The sequence below is a fragment of the Aphelocoma coerulescens genome, chromosome 5, assembly GCF_041296385.1.
Source record: "Aphelocoma coerulescens isolate FSJ_1873_10779 chromosome 5, UR_Acoe_1.0, whole genome shotgun sequence".
NCBI classification, from domain to species: Eukaryota; Metazoa; Chordata; class Aves; order Passeriformes; family Corvidae; genus Aphelocoma; species Aphelocoma coerulescens.
In genome coordinates this window covers 8,424,564-8,443,164 of record NC_091019.1, presented here as the reverse complement: position 1 = coordinate 8,443,164, position 18,601 = coordinate 8,424,564, and the positions used below count along the sequence as shown (strand labels likewise).

Here is an 18,601-nt window from a genome sequence, read left to right as displayed (position 1 = left end):
GAAGAGAAAAAGCTGAAATGTGGACTGACTCATGTTATTTAAGTGATTTCATGAATTTCTGATATTTAGTCTCTTCTCAATGCCTAGGTCGGGAAAGCAAAAATCATTTTTAACCTCTTATTCACGGTTCCAGTGCCATGCGCACTATGACTGGACTGTTATTTCTTACTAGATCAGGAAAATAATGGGAGAAAAACAAATTAAGGAAAAGGATAGTTAATGTACCTACCAGAAGAAGACTTTGCTAACAAGAGAATTTATGTTCTAAAAGGAAGCACCAGAAAATTTTTTTTCAAAATATTCAAGAAGGCACTGTAGAAATTAGCATGCATCTCGGTACTTGGCTGGGACTGAAACAGTTCATCTTCAACATACATCATTCTGTGCCTTTGAATCAAATTTGTTAAACAATTTACTACCTTTCTTGTTATCAACACCTTAAAATAATTAATATTAGCATCTGACTACAATCTCAGTTTAGAGAAAGCCCATTGCATTACAGCACAAAAGTATAGCAGCAGAATATATAAGGAAGACCATTGCTTACTGAAAAGATTTATGATACATTAACGTAATTTAGGATGCTATTTTGAAGTGCTATTTTATTTTCATATACAAAAGAATATATGCATTTTAGAAATAATAATCTTAAGTACTCAAATCTTTAAAACAGAAGCCTGAGGCTACTTGATTCCAAAAACTATACAACAAGAAAGTTTTGACATAATTGTACTGCCACAAGAGGTTGATGTAGTTGGATCTGAATGACTTCACCATGCCCTTCCTCTTCCCCCTCAAAAGGCAGGAGCACAAAAATGAGAGAGATCTAAATGATTATGAACACTTTTGCATATATAGATATATAATTCCTGAAGATACCATTCCCAATTTATTATTTTACCAGCAAAACAGCACACTTTAGGACTAATAGGCAGCCAAATCCTTTCTCACCACGTACTTTTGGAAAAACACACTTGCGTCTTCCAGAACCACTCAGAACTTTTTATTTATAACATTCAGCTGCCTGCACAGATAACACTACATAATTCCCTCTCTCCCATGATGTCCTTTCTAAATTTTATTAAACTTGGATCTTCAGGGGTTTTTTTCTTTGATTGTTGTTTTGGGTTTTTTAAATCAGATTAATGTAGATCATATTACAATGCTGATACAAATATCACAAAGGTTTATAAAGCCTGCCAGAGTTTCTATACATTTTTGGTGGTGTGATAATGAAACAACCCGTATTTGGGGTTTCTAACACTGCAAGTAGTAACTTATATACAATGTACTAAATGACATCATTTGTTTCCGCACTGCATATTGTCTAAACACAGCCATCAGAATTTACAGTTAAGTCCGTGTTCAAACACGAAATATAACTGTATTCTACATCACCAGAGGAGTGTCCTTTACTTACCAAAGTTATTGATTTGCGGCCATCAGTCCATTCTACTTATAATGCTCACAGGCTTCAGACTTGGTTTTTTAAAACATGTTGTTACAATTGCATATAGACACATAAATCAAGACTTAACTTTTAAGAAACCTGAAATTCCTCAGTGACCTCCCCATCCACACTGAGTCATTTTGCATCTTCTAATATACTGGAGACCTGCATATCAATTTATACTCATTATTCAAGTAAAAAGGACTTAAGCATACAGACCCACTTCTAACAGATAAGATACAAGTATTTCACTGTGCTACAGGATACAAGACATCTGTACAAGATACACTGTGCTACAGGAAGACTGCTCAGATTTCACTCTCGCTTTCACTGTTGTTATCAAGCCTGCACTCATCTGTTTTGCAAGTATTGATCTCACATTTCAAATCAAGGAAAGTTTGGTCTGTGAGGTCGGCATATTGTTTACATAGGCATACTTCTATTGCTACTGAGATAGTTTGGGAAATAAAATCCACTATTATAAATCATTAGTGCCTTTTCTTGGAGTTTGTTGAACAACTCCACTCTCCATTGAAAGTAAATAGCCCACTAAATGAAGAGGACAGAGAGAAATTATGCCTCTGGGAAAATTTAGATTTCTGTATTCAGTTTAGTTTCCATTTATCCAAGCCATGTAAGGATAGAAGTCATGACCCCCAGGGCCTCAGTATGTTAGGTCTCTCTGCTAACTCTGAATTATTCTTTAGATTTAGGCTCATTTTGTGTATTATTAATGAAATTTTAGTTCAGAGGGCAGTGTCAAAGAGCAATAGATCTTCCAGTTGTAGCTCATCTTTAGGCTTAGTAGCAAAAAGACTGACTCTTGCCAGCATTGAAGACCAAGGGGATACTATACAAATGTGAGTCCCAGTCTCCACCCCTGTATGAACTAATACTCTCTTCTTCCCCCTTTCTCTTCACCTGCAATTACTATAGAAGATGCCCCAAAAAGCTCATCAGTGAAAGAACCACATTAAAGGCAAAAAAAAAGTAGGTGTTTTTCTAGCCATTCTACTAAAAGTCACAGAGTCAAACCCATGTGATTTCATGCGTTTCTAATTTCAGGACAGTTCAAGTGCTGTACTCTGACTTGACCAATAAAGATTGTAGGTCGAATGTTTTCAGTCTCTTCCTGACAAACAAGAGATGAAGTGGAAAAGCAAATATCAGGGATAATAAGGTTTAAATCTGCACAAATATTTACATCTGCAATATTCAGATAAGCTTTGCTGGCTGTGAGAAGTCTGAAGAGCAAATACACCCGGTCCTAGAGGAAATTCTGGCCAGTACAACAGAGAAATGGTTCTATATTTCTATATCAGGAACAGCCTGTTTTCCATTGGTGAAGACAAACTGCTGTGGCTGTGACACACGCATTCATGCTGTATATTGTATTAAAAAATCTTCTTTGCAGACTAAGTATCTTAAAAATCAAAATAAGCTTGAATTTTTAAAGATTGCTTGACATCTCTAAAAACCTACCAATCCCGCGTTATCTGCTCTGTCTAAAGTGTTTCTGCTCCATTCAAGCCTTCACCCAGAGTCCAGGTAATCCAAGCACTATAGAAGCCAACAACAGTCTCTGATCTGTTCCTGGGGCATTTATCAACTGATCTTGGTTATGCATTTCATCTCTTAAACCAGTGTCTCAATATTGTTCTGCAAGTGATAAACCCCTAAAGATTTCAGTAAGGCTCCAAATGGAAAAAAATTCTGTACTCTGTACTCAGAATTTGTCAGTATTTTTGTTCTTATTCTAGTGTTACTAGTCTGCAGTATGATGCATGTGCAATATATTTTGATGTATGTGCAGATCCCAAAAAAATATATCTCAGAATTGGTACTTGGATCAGAATTGAAAATAAAACAAAATAAAAATATGGTTAATATTTTTCTGTCTGAGCAATATTTCTTGAACATCAGAGTGTACTTCAGGATAGCACTGTACTTTGTCAGTGTTCACTTTTTTGTAGGTCATATGTTTAAAATTAGCAACACATCAGTAGTACATAAAAAGCTTTTAAGTGAAATCTCTATATTGAATTCTCTGCTTTATATACCAAAAGAATTATATGACAAGCACTGAATAATAAATATTAAACAATAAGCCTCTCAAAAGAAACAATATTGTGAACAGCAAATTGAACAGAAGAACAAGGATGTGTTTTTAACCTGCTTTTCCGTAGGTTAACATTGAGTACCTAATGTTTTCATAGCTTACATACCCTTTCCTACCATTTGTTGGTGATATGAACAATTTTACATGAGTCCTTTAAATTCTTTTCAACAAAACAAAATCTAAAGTTCAGTGACACTAAATATAAGATTCCCAAGGCTGCAACTATGGAAGTGGAGTCCCATGGGGCAGAGAAACCAACATTAGCAAACCTCAGGGCCAGCACCCAGATGTAGGATGTTGATTTCACTGGAGGTTTTCATATTACTATTTTGTCTTGGGGTGACTTTATGATGTGTATCCCATATCGCTGCCCTACGCCCAGAAATTAATTCTTGCGCCTTTCTATGCCTTTAAACTGAGCCTGAGAGGGGGAAGGAAAAACTGAGCAAAACTTTCTCAAAGCAGTTTGCAGCTTGTTCAAGGTCACACAGAGATAGCGACTTTTTTTTTCAGCTGCAGCAGGAGAGTGGGAGGGAAGGGAAGCAGCCGGCTTGCTTTTCTTTCCAGACAGCTTTTGGCAGTTTTTTTTCCTCAGCTCTTTTTCTTTCGGAGAGTTGAACTTTTGTTTTCCTGGGACTTTGGTTTTTTTTCCTTTTCCCTCTGCTAGTCAGTTTCAACATCAGAATACATTGGGAGGACTTTCCACCGAGGCCTTGGCCCTGGAGGTGGGCCCACCAGCCCATCCCAGCTCCAAGGAGGGGAGAGAGAGATCTACAGAAGGACTCTGAAATTTTCCCAGGTTTCTCTCAGCAGGGTGAGGGGTTTTATTATTTAGCATTATTATCCTTTTCCTGTGTGTTTGTTAAATAAATTGTTTTTATCTCTTTCTCTTTCCTTCGAGGAAAATTTATTTTTCCTGGACCTGGTGGAGGAGGGGTGGTTGTGCCTTCTCTCAGAGAATATATTTCTAAATTTGACCAAACCAGCACATATTTGAAAACAAACAAAACAAAACCCAAACCTAAATTCTAAGAGAAAAATTTCTGTTAATTACCATAGCTTGAAGTTTTCTTCTACCTGAAAAGCAGCATTGTTGGGAAATAGTCTACTCAAAGAAATAGGGTCCATCATTGTAGTATAACCAAGAGCTGTTTATTTTTATCAATACCCATGACTGAGCAAGTAGAAGCTCCTTTTAGGAAAAGACGTGTGGAAGCCAAATAAGACTTGCTTATACTTCTCCATTCAGACTTCAGCCAATACAGCACAACACTAGAAACTACGAAAGGCTTGCTTAAAGACCGGTAAAATAAATATATCAAGGAAAATTTTAGAAGGCAAACTATGAGATGGCATTTCCTTTAAATGATCATTCATAACCCCCCCAAAACACTAAGACAATGCATCAGTATTTACTTATTCTGCTCATTATGCAAAAATATTAAGCAAGAAAATCTCCAAACTCTGGCAAAACATTTGTCAGAGACGTTTGTTAGCACTGTTTCTGCTTCAGGAATATTAAATAGTGTTTGCAACAAATACTCACAAGACAAAATTATTTTTGAAATAAAAGAATAATTTTTTCAAACTGGAAGAATCCAACAAGGAAATGTGGCTTTATATTGCATCCTTTGTGCAGAATTCTGAGCGGTTTAGTTCCACAAACAGTATGTTGCTTATGCTGGAAGTTCATTTCATTCTTTATCAACAAGATAGGCTAAAAAGTTTTGTTTGACATTTGAGGAACATAGCTCAGCAAATCACCTAGCACATGCACAAGTTCTTTAGTGACACTTTTATGGGGTAGGAGAGGTATTTTAAAAATTATGTAATAGGATTCCAGGGGAACAGACAGACACCTTATTCCTGACCTTACAAACCCTGCTGACATAAGAAGAGAAAATTTCAAAAGTGCATTGACTCTGAAAATACTTTTTTACGGAAGTTACTGAAGGCTTTAGAGAAACAGAAATTAGAAAATTTCTATTAGGGAAAGCACAAGCCATTTTCTTTTCTTGCAAAAGAAAGATCCCAACTATTTGACCATTTTAATGTGTAAGAACTGAATTTATAACTAGAAAATGTTCCAAACATTTGTTGCAGAGTTAAAAATATTACCATTTCATTCATATATTCACATGCTTTAGCCAATCTGAAAGGTGCAGACTTCCACTGCACTTCAGTTGTCCTACCACAGCATAGAGCGTCAATTACATTCAGATATTCTCCACTTGTCAAGTCTGTGTTTTGTTCAAGTTTGGGCAAGTGAAAATATGATGAAAATCAAATTATTCTTTTGGGGTTGTGAAAGCCACAATACAGATGTAGTCCAAAAGAAATCTGAGTAGCCATTCTTAGAAGGTATTTCCTAGGTGAAGAACTATCCAACACTTAAGAAGAAGACTTTTAGGGATTAACTGAGATTCCATTGATTAACTGCAGATGTGTTTTCCCTTGGTTATATTAGACAATCTGAGCCAGCTACATTCTGTATTTTTCATTACTAAGAATCTTCGGAAAAATTAAAGTTTCATAATTGTCACAAAAATTGACATTTTTTGGACCTATTCTACCTATATATAACACCAGCTGTGATATAAAAAGAAGCAATATGCAGTTCCCTCTTTACATATGAAAAAAACCCCAGAAAACAACAGTCGAGGAGCCACAGTGACAGACATTAGAGAGCACAGCTTATATACACACTTTATAAAGTCCTATCAGAGCAGCAGCTCGGGCTACTCTAACTTACACAAAAACTGTATCCTCTCCTATGGAAAGTTCATCTTCCTGTAATGCCAAAGTAACAGTCTCCTGGACTATCCCCACCATGTGCTAGAGGGTTCAGGAGACACTAATATTTTTTAAACAAACATTTGTTTCTTCCCTTTATCTGAGCTAAGAATTACATCCTATAAAGCCTGCATGACAGCAACATTTCCTATGTTTTCCTTGTTGGGTCTTAAAGTTTAATTGCCACATGTTACATGAGTAAGTAGATACAGATTTGAGGAAGTAAGTTATATAAATGCATGCTTACCAGCTGGTGCAGAACATGAGCAGTGAAGTTGAAAAACGTGATAATCAGCACATGATTCACTGAATTTGCCTTCCTGAAAATCTGGCTTGGAATCCTTTTTTCTCTCAATCTCATCTGAAGAAATCTTATCCAGTTCAATTATAACAGCTGACATTTTGATAGTTTCAGTAGGCATCAAATTAAAAACAAAGCTAAATAAAAGGAGAAGCCAGTTTTAGTTCAGCATCCCCAAACTTTCTGTCCAAAAATAACTCCCTATCACAAGAAAGTAAAACAAAAACCCAGACTGTAACAGTGCAAAATATTCAGGTTCTTTTTTTTTTTTTTTTTTTTTAAAGCAATGACAGAGAAACTCTATCTTCCAGCTCTGGAGCATCTAGTAAATATTGCAGCTCTTCTCTAAAATAGAAAACTACTACTTTAAGAAGTTCTTCTGTTCTTGCAGTGACAACAACATTATGACATTTCTGAATAGCTGCCAGAAAAATAACAGGGATAAGCAGAGACATTTGTATGCCTGCTAAGTTGTGGACTTCCTAACTTTAAGAGTCTAACTCACATTTTGTTCTCCACGGGTCCAGCTGGGAGGGGCTAATACCAATGGGAATGAGCCCATCCCAAACCATCCTGACATTTGTGCCTTGTTACTTGTGCCACAATTATGTTTCCTTAGTGAACACTCAAGTCATTGTCTGGGATGTGTGTGGGAGGATAAATTACCAAAAGCTATGTAATTCCTCAAAAATGAATAAGAAATGCTTCACATTTTCTCTGCTTATTATTTTAGAGCCTTGATTATAAAAATGTGTCTTTCTAAGAAAATATTAAGTAAGAGTAATATTAAGGAAAGTGGTTTAATCTTTCAAGCTTTTTTATTATCGTTTTTGTTTCCTTAAATGCCACTAAAGCTGAACAGAACTCAAGACATGAAAATGATCTTTCTCTTTCTAACCTGTCCCAGCAGACCTCTGAGCACTCTAAACAGTGCCAAAGTAGTCACCCACTTGGAGATGCTGGGAAGTTTGCAGAGCAGCCAGGCAGGGTCAAGAAGATGCTCCAGAGGAGGGCACGCTGCATTGAGAGGCTTGGAAGAACACTGCCAACTTGTAAATTCCTTAAGAATAATAAACCACATAAAGCATGAATTAGTGATTGAAACAGGCCATACAAGAAAAATTGCTGAACCTGAGTTACAGAAAAGGTGATGTGCAATTTGCCAGCTAGTAGCTTGCTATCCCTTTCGTATTTTCTCTTTGCACAGTGAGAAAGAGAAGAAAATAATGCAAAGAAATACAAAATATCTATGCAGCCATGCAACTTTTACTAAACAGTCCCTTGTCCTGCAAAAGCAGGACTAATCCAAAATCCTAAACTCAACTTGAAAAACATTGAAATGTCAGGTTTAAACATAAGTCAGCTTTTAAACTGAGCTGCTGATGGGGGTATCCTCAATAATCTCAATGCAAGCAGGGAGCAGGTGGAGGTTTCATGTGCTTGCAGTAGAAACATATCCTCAAACAGGACCAAGTTATATTTTTTTTAAAAATAGATCTATTTACCAGTGGGATACTACTTTAAATATTTAGGTTAAGGGAATTTATATGAGATAATATCTAGATTGGATATGATCACAGAAAGGAACACAACTGAGGTAAAAAGGCTAATACCAATAAATAGAGAAACATGGAAATGGGACTGTAAAAATCAGTCACAGGGGAAGGTTTCCAAGGAGCCCAGAAATACTTGTTTTCATTTCACTTCAATCAATGCACATTAGGGGCAGGAAAAGCTTGATGCAAGTGTCACAACACTAAACAAAACTTTAGAAAGGGTTATATAACCAGAAAAACAAACAAGTATGTTCTTTGGAAAGCAAACCCAACATGGCTTACACCAAGAAAGGGAAAAGGCAAAAATATCAGACAAAAGCCCTTCTTTTTTTAATAGCCCTCTATTCCAATTCCTCTTAAATATGTTATGAAGTCTAGTTATGTCATAATGGCTGGCTAAAGTAATCTTACTTTGTCTTCTGAAAGAAACTTCCCCAAATGAAAATGTTGCCTGCTAAATTTTTCAGAAATTTTACAGGAGGTAACAGCCCTATCAATTTACTCTAAAGAAAAAAAAATCCATAGCTTAAATTGCACTTCCCTGCTTATAAAAATTTTAAAATGTATTTTACATAGAGTTGTTACATAAATGAGTCCAGTGTAGCAAAACTTCTAAAGAAAGAAGTAGCTTAATCTTCTAAAGACAGAACACCACAAATGCCCAGAGGGTGGATAATTTTTTCAATATTCAGTGTCCCAAGAACTTTATCTTAGCTTTTGCTGGATTCTTGTAACTTTTCCTGGATATGTAAGCAATTTCACTTCCTGTACAATCCCTTATCTGAAGGGTTTATGTTCTCCAGTAATATTAATGTCAACGTGATTTAATTTTTTTTCTCTCAATACTATGCTGCTGTTAAGTTTCCCATGTAACTCTGAATATGTAAATCAGTCAAGAGCATGTTATGTCTTCAGCACTCTGTGACTGTGTAACACCCTTGTCACTCAAACCTAGCACTAAACCAAGGTACTTTTGCTCTGGGTAGGCGCAAAGGAGAAAATTCCAACCAAATGTTCTCAAGAGGTAAAAAACTACACAAAAGTTCACTACCAAACTAGAAAATTAAGGAACATTGGCAAAAGACTAAATGCAATATAACACCACTTACTACAGCATTGACTTAGCCCACTGAACATATAAAACCCTGGAACTCATTCAATGTTATGTTCCATGAGAAGAGAGTTAGAAGAAGAAGAAAAGGAGAAAAACAGAAATACAGGAAAGATACAGAAAAACAGACATTGATACCAAATCCTGGGTTCCAGCAATGCAAGGCTCCAAGATTAGGAGTAGGGTTAAAGGATAATGTGCTTGCCTTTTGGCCAGGCTTTTTAAAGCTTTGGCCCATCCTGGGCCTTCTTTTCAAGTGGGACTTCCAATCTTTTAGCCACCCAAGGGTGCGTTAGGTGGCACTGGGGAGCTGCCTCCAGTGAGCCATGGCTGACAGACACTGTGGATCTGGGAGGCATGCAGCAGGGCACCGCCTCACCAGAGCAAGGCCTGACCCACCCCCTACCACACATTCCAAGCTCCCAAGATGTCTCAAAACAGATTGTCTTTTCCAGTCTCTGACAGACTGTTTCTTAATTTGTACAGGGTTTTTTCTCTTTGATTTAACACATTTACACACACAACAGTAGAGAGGGTACAGTTCCTCTGGCAATCTAGATAATGTCCAAAGAGTTCTATTCTCTATACATGTTATGCAGCATATGCAAGCCCTGTGAAATGCCAAGCAACTCTGATAGAAGGTAAGGCCCATCCTTTAAATGGAGAAGATGATAAGGTATTGACAAGAACAATTATTTTTAATGTATTTTTAGTTCCAAAGCTGTTGAACTCAATTTCCTCGTGGTGATATAAAAACAATGCATTTTGTTAGTGATCACTAGAAGACCTGAAAGGCAGCACATGACTGGAGATCTTTCTCTCATGCTAAAGCAAACCAGAGGTTCAGGAACCAACACTACTCATCTACTTTCATCTTCCACAGCTAATCTAGCCTGCGAGCAGCTGAAGCCCCATTTCCTTTGGCATATTCGCTTTTCTTTCTATGTCCTTTTTCCTCTTCTCAAATTGATGTCAAATACTTCTTTGCTGTTTGAATTCTTTTTTATTAGTCGAGTAATTTTCAGCTGTTTTGTTCCTTCCTCCCTGCTCTATCGCAAACTGACACTTTAGACAGGAAATCTGAACAATAGAAAAATATTGGTTTTACAAATACAGGTATCAATACACCTCATATAAATACAATATAAAAATATTGTAAGTATTATGGAAACAGAAGTCATTTTCAGAACTTTATTTGCATACTTAAAGTCACACATACACATACTTAACCAGACCAAAAGCATCAGAACATGCTATTCCCCCAAATTCTGTCTGAACTACTCTACTATTATAAAGCTGCTCGATAAACCATAATTGCATTTAATATATCTGGTCATTAGACACTGTCTCAGTTTGAGACAAATTAGGAGGAAACATCTTGAGGTGAAAGTGTCCTCTAATAGAAGGCAGGTTTTGGCAGCCCCTCCCCCACAGGTTCGAAAAAAATTTCTTGGAGAAAAGTGAAAAAAGGACTGTTTGTTTAACAAGCAGGGTGCATGCAGGCACGAGGAAGGAAAAATGAATAATGTTAGATAATAAAACCTCTCGTTGTGGAGAAGACCTGGTAAATTGTTTTAGAGTCCTGCTTGGCTTCTTCCAAGGCCCTCTGGAGTCAGGGTGTGGTGCCCCAGGGGCTCCCCTCCGGGCCACAGTGTGGGGCTCCTGGCGATGTTCTGGTGTTTTGGACCAGAGCAAAGCTGACCAGTTCCTTCTCAAGCCACGGTGTGGGGCTCCTGGCGATGTTCTGGTGTTTTGGACCAGAGCAAAGCTGACCAGTTCCTTCTCGGGCCACAGTGTGGGGCTCCTGGCGATGTTCTGGTGTTTTAGACGGGAGCAAAGCTGACCAGTTCCAGAAGAAGAAGATGAAGAAGATGAAGAGGAGGAGGAGGTGGCTAAAAGCAGGAAGCTGCTCCCTCAGCTCTGCAGCAGTGAGAACCCGGGAGACTGTGAGTCCTTGGACACGAGCTGTGCTGAAGAATTTACCCAGCATCTCTCCCCCATCTTCTGGACCCACCTTAAAGCTGCGGGACCCATTTCTGGGCAATAAGCAGACAATAGGGGAATCATACAGTCACCCCAGGACAGACACTTATTTACGTTGTGGTTTTATTCTTCAGTTGTATCATGCTTCTAAATATCTGCCATATTTTTAAATAATATGGCAGTCCCTGCAAAATTTCAACTGTGTGCTGTGAAGTGTAACTCAAAGTACCATTTATTTGCCACTGGCAATGTTTTTCAGAGATAAGAAATGTAAATATTCAAAGCCATTCAACTTTTATGATACCAAACCAAGTTCCTTAATTTAATTTAACTTAATTTATAACTTAATTTGTAGAGTCCAGTCATTGTAACTATGACTTTTTCCTCAAAATAAAAAAAATGAACAATGTCAAAATTATTCTTCCAACTTGCATGAATAAGTTTTGGTTTTCCATTGTTAGTTTTGTTGGGTTTTCAAAGTTCTTTTTGTGGGGCTTGCTTATTGCAAGGGAACTGACTGCTTATACTTCAAGACAGAAGTGTTGATATCACTTTCCTTTTGCCCAGTGCATCAGTTTTTACAAATTCATGTAATGGAAGAGGCGAGATTCATGACTACTTTGCTTGGACAGAGTTCTGTTTATTCCCAGTGACTGCTCAAAAGTACTATAGCCTTAATGGCAAATGGATGTGACATGCGGATCCTCTCTTGTCATAACCATGTTTAGGAACAAGACAGACATTCATGGAGTTTATCAAAAAATGCATGTCTTAATATTTCTCTTGCACACCTTGTTTCTTCCTTCCTGAGAACATGCAAGCAGATCCAGTTCTTACCTCTGAGTGCATTGAAGCCTCAGCTCTTTTTCTGGTTTACCTTAATCAAGTTTGTCCTGGCTGCTAAGGCCTTGCTGAACAGAGTTTGTGTGCTGAAAAATATAATGAGTTATGATTAACTGTTGTATAAGAAGTGAGAGATCTTATATTTATATTTACTTCCTCCCCAATGCAGACTATGTATACATAGGAAGATGCAGCTTTTCTGAGCAGATGCTGTGCAACAAAATCTGTAGGCTATTGCTCATATTCTATTGGAGCATGTCTTGAGCAAATCTCATTCCTAGTTTACATACCCATCATTCCCACCAACAGTCACACAGACAATAATGGCCCACCACATCATAGGTCAGATACACTTTCTAGACACACTCTGCAGAAGAGAAAGAAAGAGCTGACCCAAAATGCCTTTTCCCAGTTGTCTCCTTCCCAGAGTTCTTGCTAAGAACTTTAAGAGAAACAGAAAAGTGAATGAATATAGGTAAGGCAGGCATAGAAATAGTTGTCCTACATACTCACTGAAGAACCTGTGTAACTCAGTGTGAACCTAAGCAGACATTATGAAGAATGTGTGAGTAGGTTCATGAAGGGTCGAATGTTCTTGTCTGGAACCCAACAAGGACCAGTATCTGTGGAAATATGAGCATAATCCCTACCCCATGTAATAAGGGGAAATGGACCTATGATTTTTCCACTTTCTGGGTATTTTACAAGGACTTGTGCTGATGCCATGATGATTTTTTGCCTTTTCTTTTATACCCCTTTTATACCTTTTTATAACTTCTGTATTCTTAGCATTTTTTAGCCTACATTCTTGGACTTGTTTGTCAAGCTAAGAGACTAAACATTTTAGAAGCTTCATAGTTAGGGATCAGAACGCCCCAGACACCAAGGTCCTCTCCACAACACATTTTGTAAACTAAGATAAAACCATCCAGGGGAATGGTCCTTGGGGAGGGGGGCTCACTCTGGCCTCTCACTGGGGAATTTTTGATAGATATGCTAATTAGTAAGACCTATAATGTTATACTCGATCTATTGTGGCTGTGCATTGCGGTGTGCATTGGGGTGCATTCAGCTTGGACATAGTGCACCTAAGGATCCTTAAAATAAATACAAAGGTAAAATCCCTTTTTCCCTTCTAACCGTGTTTGATTTTTGATTTTAAGAGCAGCAAAAGGTATCAGTGCTTTTTGCCCTATGTCTAATGACATTTCCTTAGAAGTGGAAAAGTGTTTTATTATAGGGGGAACCTTGCCATCACCATAGCAATTTAAAACATTTAAAACATACAGTGCCTTGTGTAGCCTTTCCATTGGTATGCACCCTTGCATCCCCCCTTTCTGTTGTGCTAAAAGACACTTAAGTGTTGAATGAGCACATTCACTAATTACTTGTCCTGTGGGTTGTCGGGGTCTCCTCCCCCCGCCATGTAGCCCTGAGGGAGGCACGAGGTTTCCCTGCCCCTGGTCAGCCTCGTTCCCTGTTGGTTGGTTTGTGTTTCCTGCACGGGCAAAAGGACCTCGGGTCCTGTGACTGTAACAGTTCCTCGGCAGATCCCCAGCCATGCGGCTGGGGAAATAAACATCTCTGAAACATCTATCAAGAATCTGTCCATATATGTTTCTTTTCCACGGGACTCCTGGTTTGATATAGGTGTGTTACAGTATCCCCACTGTAGCAGTGGGTGAGTGAGGGATGCCAGTAATATGAGACATCCCCCACAAGGTGAAAAAGGAAAGTCGTTGAGAAGTGTAAGCAGGACCATTATCAGTTTTAATCTGCTGGGGAATCCCTAAAGCTGTAAAAGCTGCGTCTTGGGGTGACTTTATGATGTGTATCCCATATTGCTGCCCTATGCCCAGAAATTAATTTTGTGCCTTTCTATGCCTTTAAACTGAGCCTGAGAGGGGGGAGAGAAAAAAACACGAGCAAACTCTTCAAAGCAGTTTGCAGTTTGTTTGCATGTTTCAAGGACACAGAGATACAGACTCCTCTCTGCATTCTGCTGTGGCAAGAGAGGAGCAGGACCAAGCACTGCTTGCTTGCCAGCCAGCTTTCAGCCAGTTTTTCAGCTCCTTTTCCTCTGGAGAGTTGAACTTTTGTTTTCCTGGGACTTCATTATTTTCCCTTCTTCTCTGCTGGACTATTTCAACATCAGAATACATTGGGAGGAATTTCCACCGAGGCCTTGGCCCTGGAGGTGGGCCCACCACCACATCCCAGCTCTGAAGGGGAGGAAGAGAGATCTACAGAAGGACTCTGAAATTTTCCCAGGTTTCTCTCAGCAGGGCGAGGGGTTTTATTATTTAGCATTATTATCCTTTCCCCCTGTGTTTGTTAAATAAATTGGTTTTATCTCTTTCACATTCCTTTGAGGAAAATTCTTTTTTTTCCCAAACCTGGTGAGGGGAGGGATGGTTGTAACCTGCCTTCTATCAGAGGATATATTTCTAAATTTGCCCAAACCGGCACAAGCTGCCAAAAAATTATGGCAAACATCTTTGGCAGTTTTTCCTCTGTGGCATGATGCAAACAATGCACCTGAGACATGTCAATGGATGAGTGAACACATATGAGGTGGCCAAATTCAGGATAATGAGCAACATCAGTTTGCCATACCTGAAGGCTTTGTAGGCCCCATCAGTTAATTCCCAGTGAGTCTGTCACAAAATTATGATGCGGACAATCAGGGCAAGCAGCAATGATGTTTCTCGCTTTTTGGCGCTTTAAAGCAAATGTGCAACAGAGGGACTGGTGAGTTAACTGAATGCCTATTATTCAATAATCCCATTCATTATTCCACAAATATTCCATGCAATAATTCAATAGAACATATCATTGCTTGTCTAAAATAAAAGGCAAACATCTACTTTCATATGTCCACAAAATTAGCTTGTTGATATGAAAAGAAAAATGATAATTCTAAGCAAACCTTTTGGCAGAGTTTTGTAATTTGAAACAATAACAATGGTGATCAAGTCATAATTATAGACAAATATTACACTATGCGCATATATTTTTATTTTTTTTCCTCACATTAAAAGAAATCTATTCTGTGTAGTACACGATCAGTGTAATTTTTCTTTCACAGGTGTAAGTTAAATCTAGGCAGCTCCAGCATGGGTAAGAAGAGTTCAAGGTCATCTTTAATGGTTTTAGTATTTTAAATCCTGACTTAATTTTGACACGATTTTAATCTTGGTGAAATTCCCTAGGGAAAGACTTCTAGTAAGGGAAATATCTGGTCTTGTTCAGCAGATTTAGGAGAAGGTAGTTGGATATACTGTAGGTGGTGTGCAGGAGAAAAAATAAAGTTCTCAGGGATTTCAATATAAAAAACTTTTGTTTGCAGACTTTAGAACATCCAGACAACATAAGGCACTTGGGAACTTTGGAATATCTAGATAGAATCAGACACTTGGCAAGGTTTTGAAGGTTTGAAGGTTTGAATTTTTTTTTTCCATCAGGCTTAAAATGTATTTCAAGAAGAAAATGAATGTAAAGGTGAGGGAAAGGGGGGAGAGAGAGATCCAGGATTGTGTCAAGAGCTTTTAAATCCAGGGCAGGAGAGTGTGCCACAAGACATGCACCTTGCTGCTTCTTACTGGTTTCAGACCCCTGGGGCCCTCTCCCAGGCAGGTCAATGCTAATTTCGGCTCCAAAATCTTGCGCCTGGGGTGTTACACAATGCCAAAATTTCTGGCAACAGTTCGGGGCTTATGGAGGTCCCACGTGTTCTACTACACCCATTACAGTGCCCACCTGCTGCTGACTTCTCAAAGGAACAGTCGCTATGCAGCCAAGTGCAAGAAAGCTCAAGGAGCCAGGGTGAGGGTGGGAGGAGGAGGTGAGTGCACTGTCCCACCGACACAGAGCTCACTCTTTCCCTCCACTGCTTTCCTGCCTTGTTTTGAGCCACTCAGCCTTTCCTGTGGTCTCTTAAAAATACAAACTTGTGAATTTAGATTCATATAAGACCTATCAACTTTACCTATGGTTGAAATACTTTTGAAAGAGCACAGGTGAGCTAGTATTCAAGGACTTCACTGTTTTCTCACATTTTCTGCATTTCTGTATTACAGAAACCTCCAGTTTGGACCATTCAGGAAGTACTCTTGCAGTCACACTCCCACTACCAGATACTTTAACTGGTGGGACTGAAGCCTCTTCGTAGCGGGCAATGCCAGTGAGCCGTGTGGATGCCTTGGTTGACTCTCTCCACACCTCCACTCTCACATAGACAGGCCAGGTTTCCTTACCTGTTCAACACTAAATCTTCAATAATATAGTATCAAACTGTTCCATTGTTCCAGCACCTTAGTCATGCCAGAGAAATACAGAAACAGCTTGAGCTGGGTGCCTCTGACAAGGGACCCCAAGCAGAAGAAACCCCTTGGTTTTGGTTTTTAAACCTTCACAGTCCACCTGTGCACAAATTTAACTCTTTCCCCTGAGACCTCCAGTGTTGCTGTCTCCATCCACCCAAGTGGCACCAACAGTCTTCATTCCCTTTGCTATCGAAACGTAGGGTAGTACACAGCTCCTGTTATGTCTCTATGTATTCCTTATCACAGGTGTAGATGATAAAATACTCTCAGCAGAGGTAAAAGCCAGCAAGACCATTATGTCCAGGGACCTTTTATGTGAGAGCAATTCAGTGGAAATATTCAGTGTTGGAGCTGTACGCCAAATGTCGAAGCTGGGTCTCCCTTTCCTTGGGAAGGGAAACAACTAGTCTACTGCAGCTGCCCATCAGAGACAAAGGCCATCAAGGTCTTTCTGCCCTGAAAACTTTGTGTTGGAGCAATCCTTGGACATATTCATTATTGCATATGTTATCCAAATTTTGATGGTGGGCTCTTGAAAGCGTTTGAAAGTACTTTTCCACGGGAGGGAGACTATCCAGCTGTAGTGTTTCTGGTCTCTTCTGGCTGCCAGTGATAGGTAAAGGCCAGCTACAGTTTTCTAACCTGGCACCTTTTTTGTGGAAGCAAGCCCACAAAATTAGATTGTACTGAATAGTTGAACTCAGCTATAAATTTCGTTTGTTGAATCCAGAAATTGAAACCAAGCATCTTTCTGTCCTGACACACTTTGAGTAATGACGCTTTTAGCTTTGGGCCTGCAGTTTGAGTTGCTTAGTTAGCCGTGGGCCATTTACTTTTTTTGCAAATAAACACCGAACAGTTGAACGGTGACAGAGACAGGGTAAAAGCCAAGAGCTTTTTCTCCTGGCAGCTTTGTTTGAGAGCAGTAAGTGGAGGGAGTTCCATTTTGAATCCTGGCTCTACGAGACTGAAAGAACGAGATCCTGCTTATATCTGGGAAGGAAAGAGAATAGTCTTATTATTGGCAGTGTAGTTTACAGGCTGAAAAGAAAGGTTCAATCCAGAACTTGCCCTTTCTTCTGGAACTTTTTCTGTGGGACTAGCTGATGAGTAGTTTAAGTTTTTAATTTTCTAACTAGTGTCTGCAAGACTGAAAATGTACAGATGTATGTAGGGCTGAGGAAAAAAACACATCGACCTGTGTGTGTGGCAGTTTATAAGCTGTAAGAAGAAAGTGAAAAACTCTGGCTTTTTGTTCTAGGACATTTAATATGGTAACATTTTACTAAACCTTTTAAGTTGTGAAGTTGAACTCTACAACAGAACATGCAGTCCAGTAGGAAACTCCATAGCTCTATGATGTGTCTTATAATTCAAACAAAACAAGTTAGAGGAGGAGCCAGCAAAATTTTTCTGATGTGGCTCTTTTTGTGACCAAGATTTTTGCCAGATGTTTTCAATTTTGTAGCTGGACTTGGCAAGAGTGAAAAAATGTAAAGGTATATGGAGCTGGGAAAAAAAAACAACAGCAACAGGGTGTGCTTGTAGTGCAGTTTATAGGCAGCAAGGGAAAGCTGCCAGAACCGTTCGTCCTAAAACCTGCTTGTTAGCACCTCTAGTTGGATAGGAAAGCTCAAAGCCCCAGTGATATGCTGTTGTTGATATCCTTCGATATGTATGTTAAACCCAAAAACTCTTTTGTGCCTGTCATTTTTTGTGGCCAGATTAAAGTTATAAAGCTGGGCTCAGCAAGAGAGAAAAGCTGAAAATAAAAAGCATAACAACAATGTGTGTTGTGCAGTTTAAGTCTGTAGGGGAAAACTGATGACCAGCATGGTCTTTTCTGTTCTAGGACTTTTTTAATGGCAGCAGACACTGAACTGAGAAAGAATTTACATAGGCTTTTCACCTTCCATTTGAAACACTTACTTCACACCACAGCCAAGGGGCAATATGAATTCCTCTCCAGTTGTATGTAATATCAACTTATTTCACATTTGAAGACACTAGCTACAAAACTGAAAATGTCACACAGAAACGTTATACACACAATGGGCAAGAGGAGAAAGCTGTTGCTGACTTCACCTTTACCTCATTCCCCTTGAACTTTGGTGCTAAGC

At 38.9% G+C, this 18,601-nt stretch overlaps 1 protein-coding gene across 3 annotated transcripts in view; it reads right to left on the bottom strand.

The window, feature by feature from the left end:
* The window catches only part of ANO3 (anoctamin 3), a 208,094-nt gene extending 201,253 nt beyond the window's left edge, over nt 1-6,841 (bottom strand). For all 3 annotated transcript variants that reach the window (XM_069016480.1, XM_069016482.1, XM_069016481.1), the window contains exon 1: nt 6,610-6,841. In XM_069016480.1, coding sequence (XP_068872581.1) covers nt 6,610-6,784 — 175 coding nt within the window. In that variant the 5' untranslated portion in view covers nt 6,785-6,841. The remainder of the gene's footprint in view (nt 1-6,609) is intronic.
* Between the last annotated feature and the right edge of the window lie 11,760 nt (nt 6,842-18,601).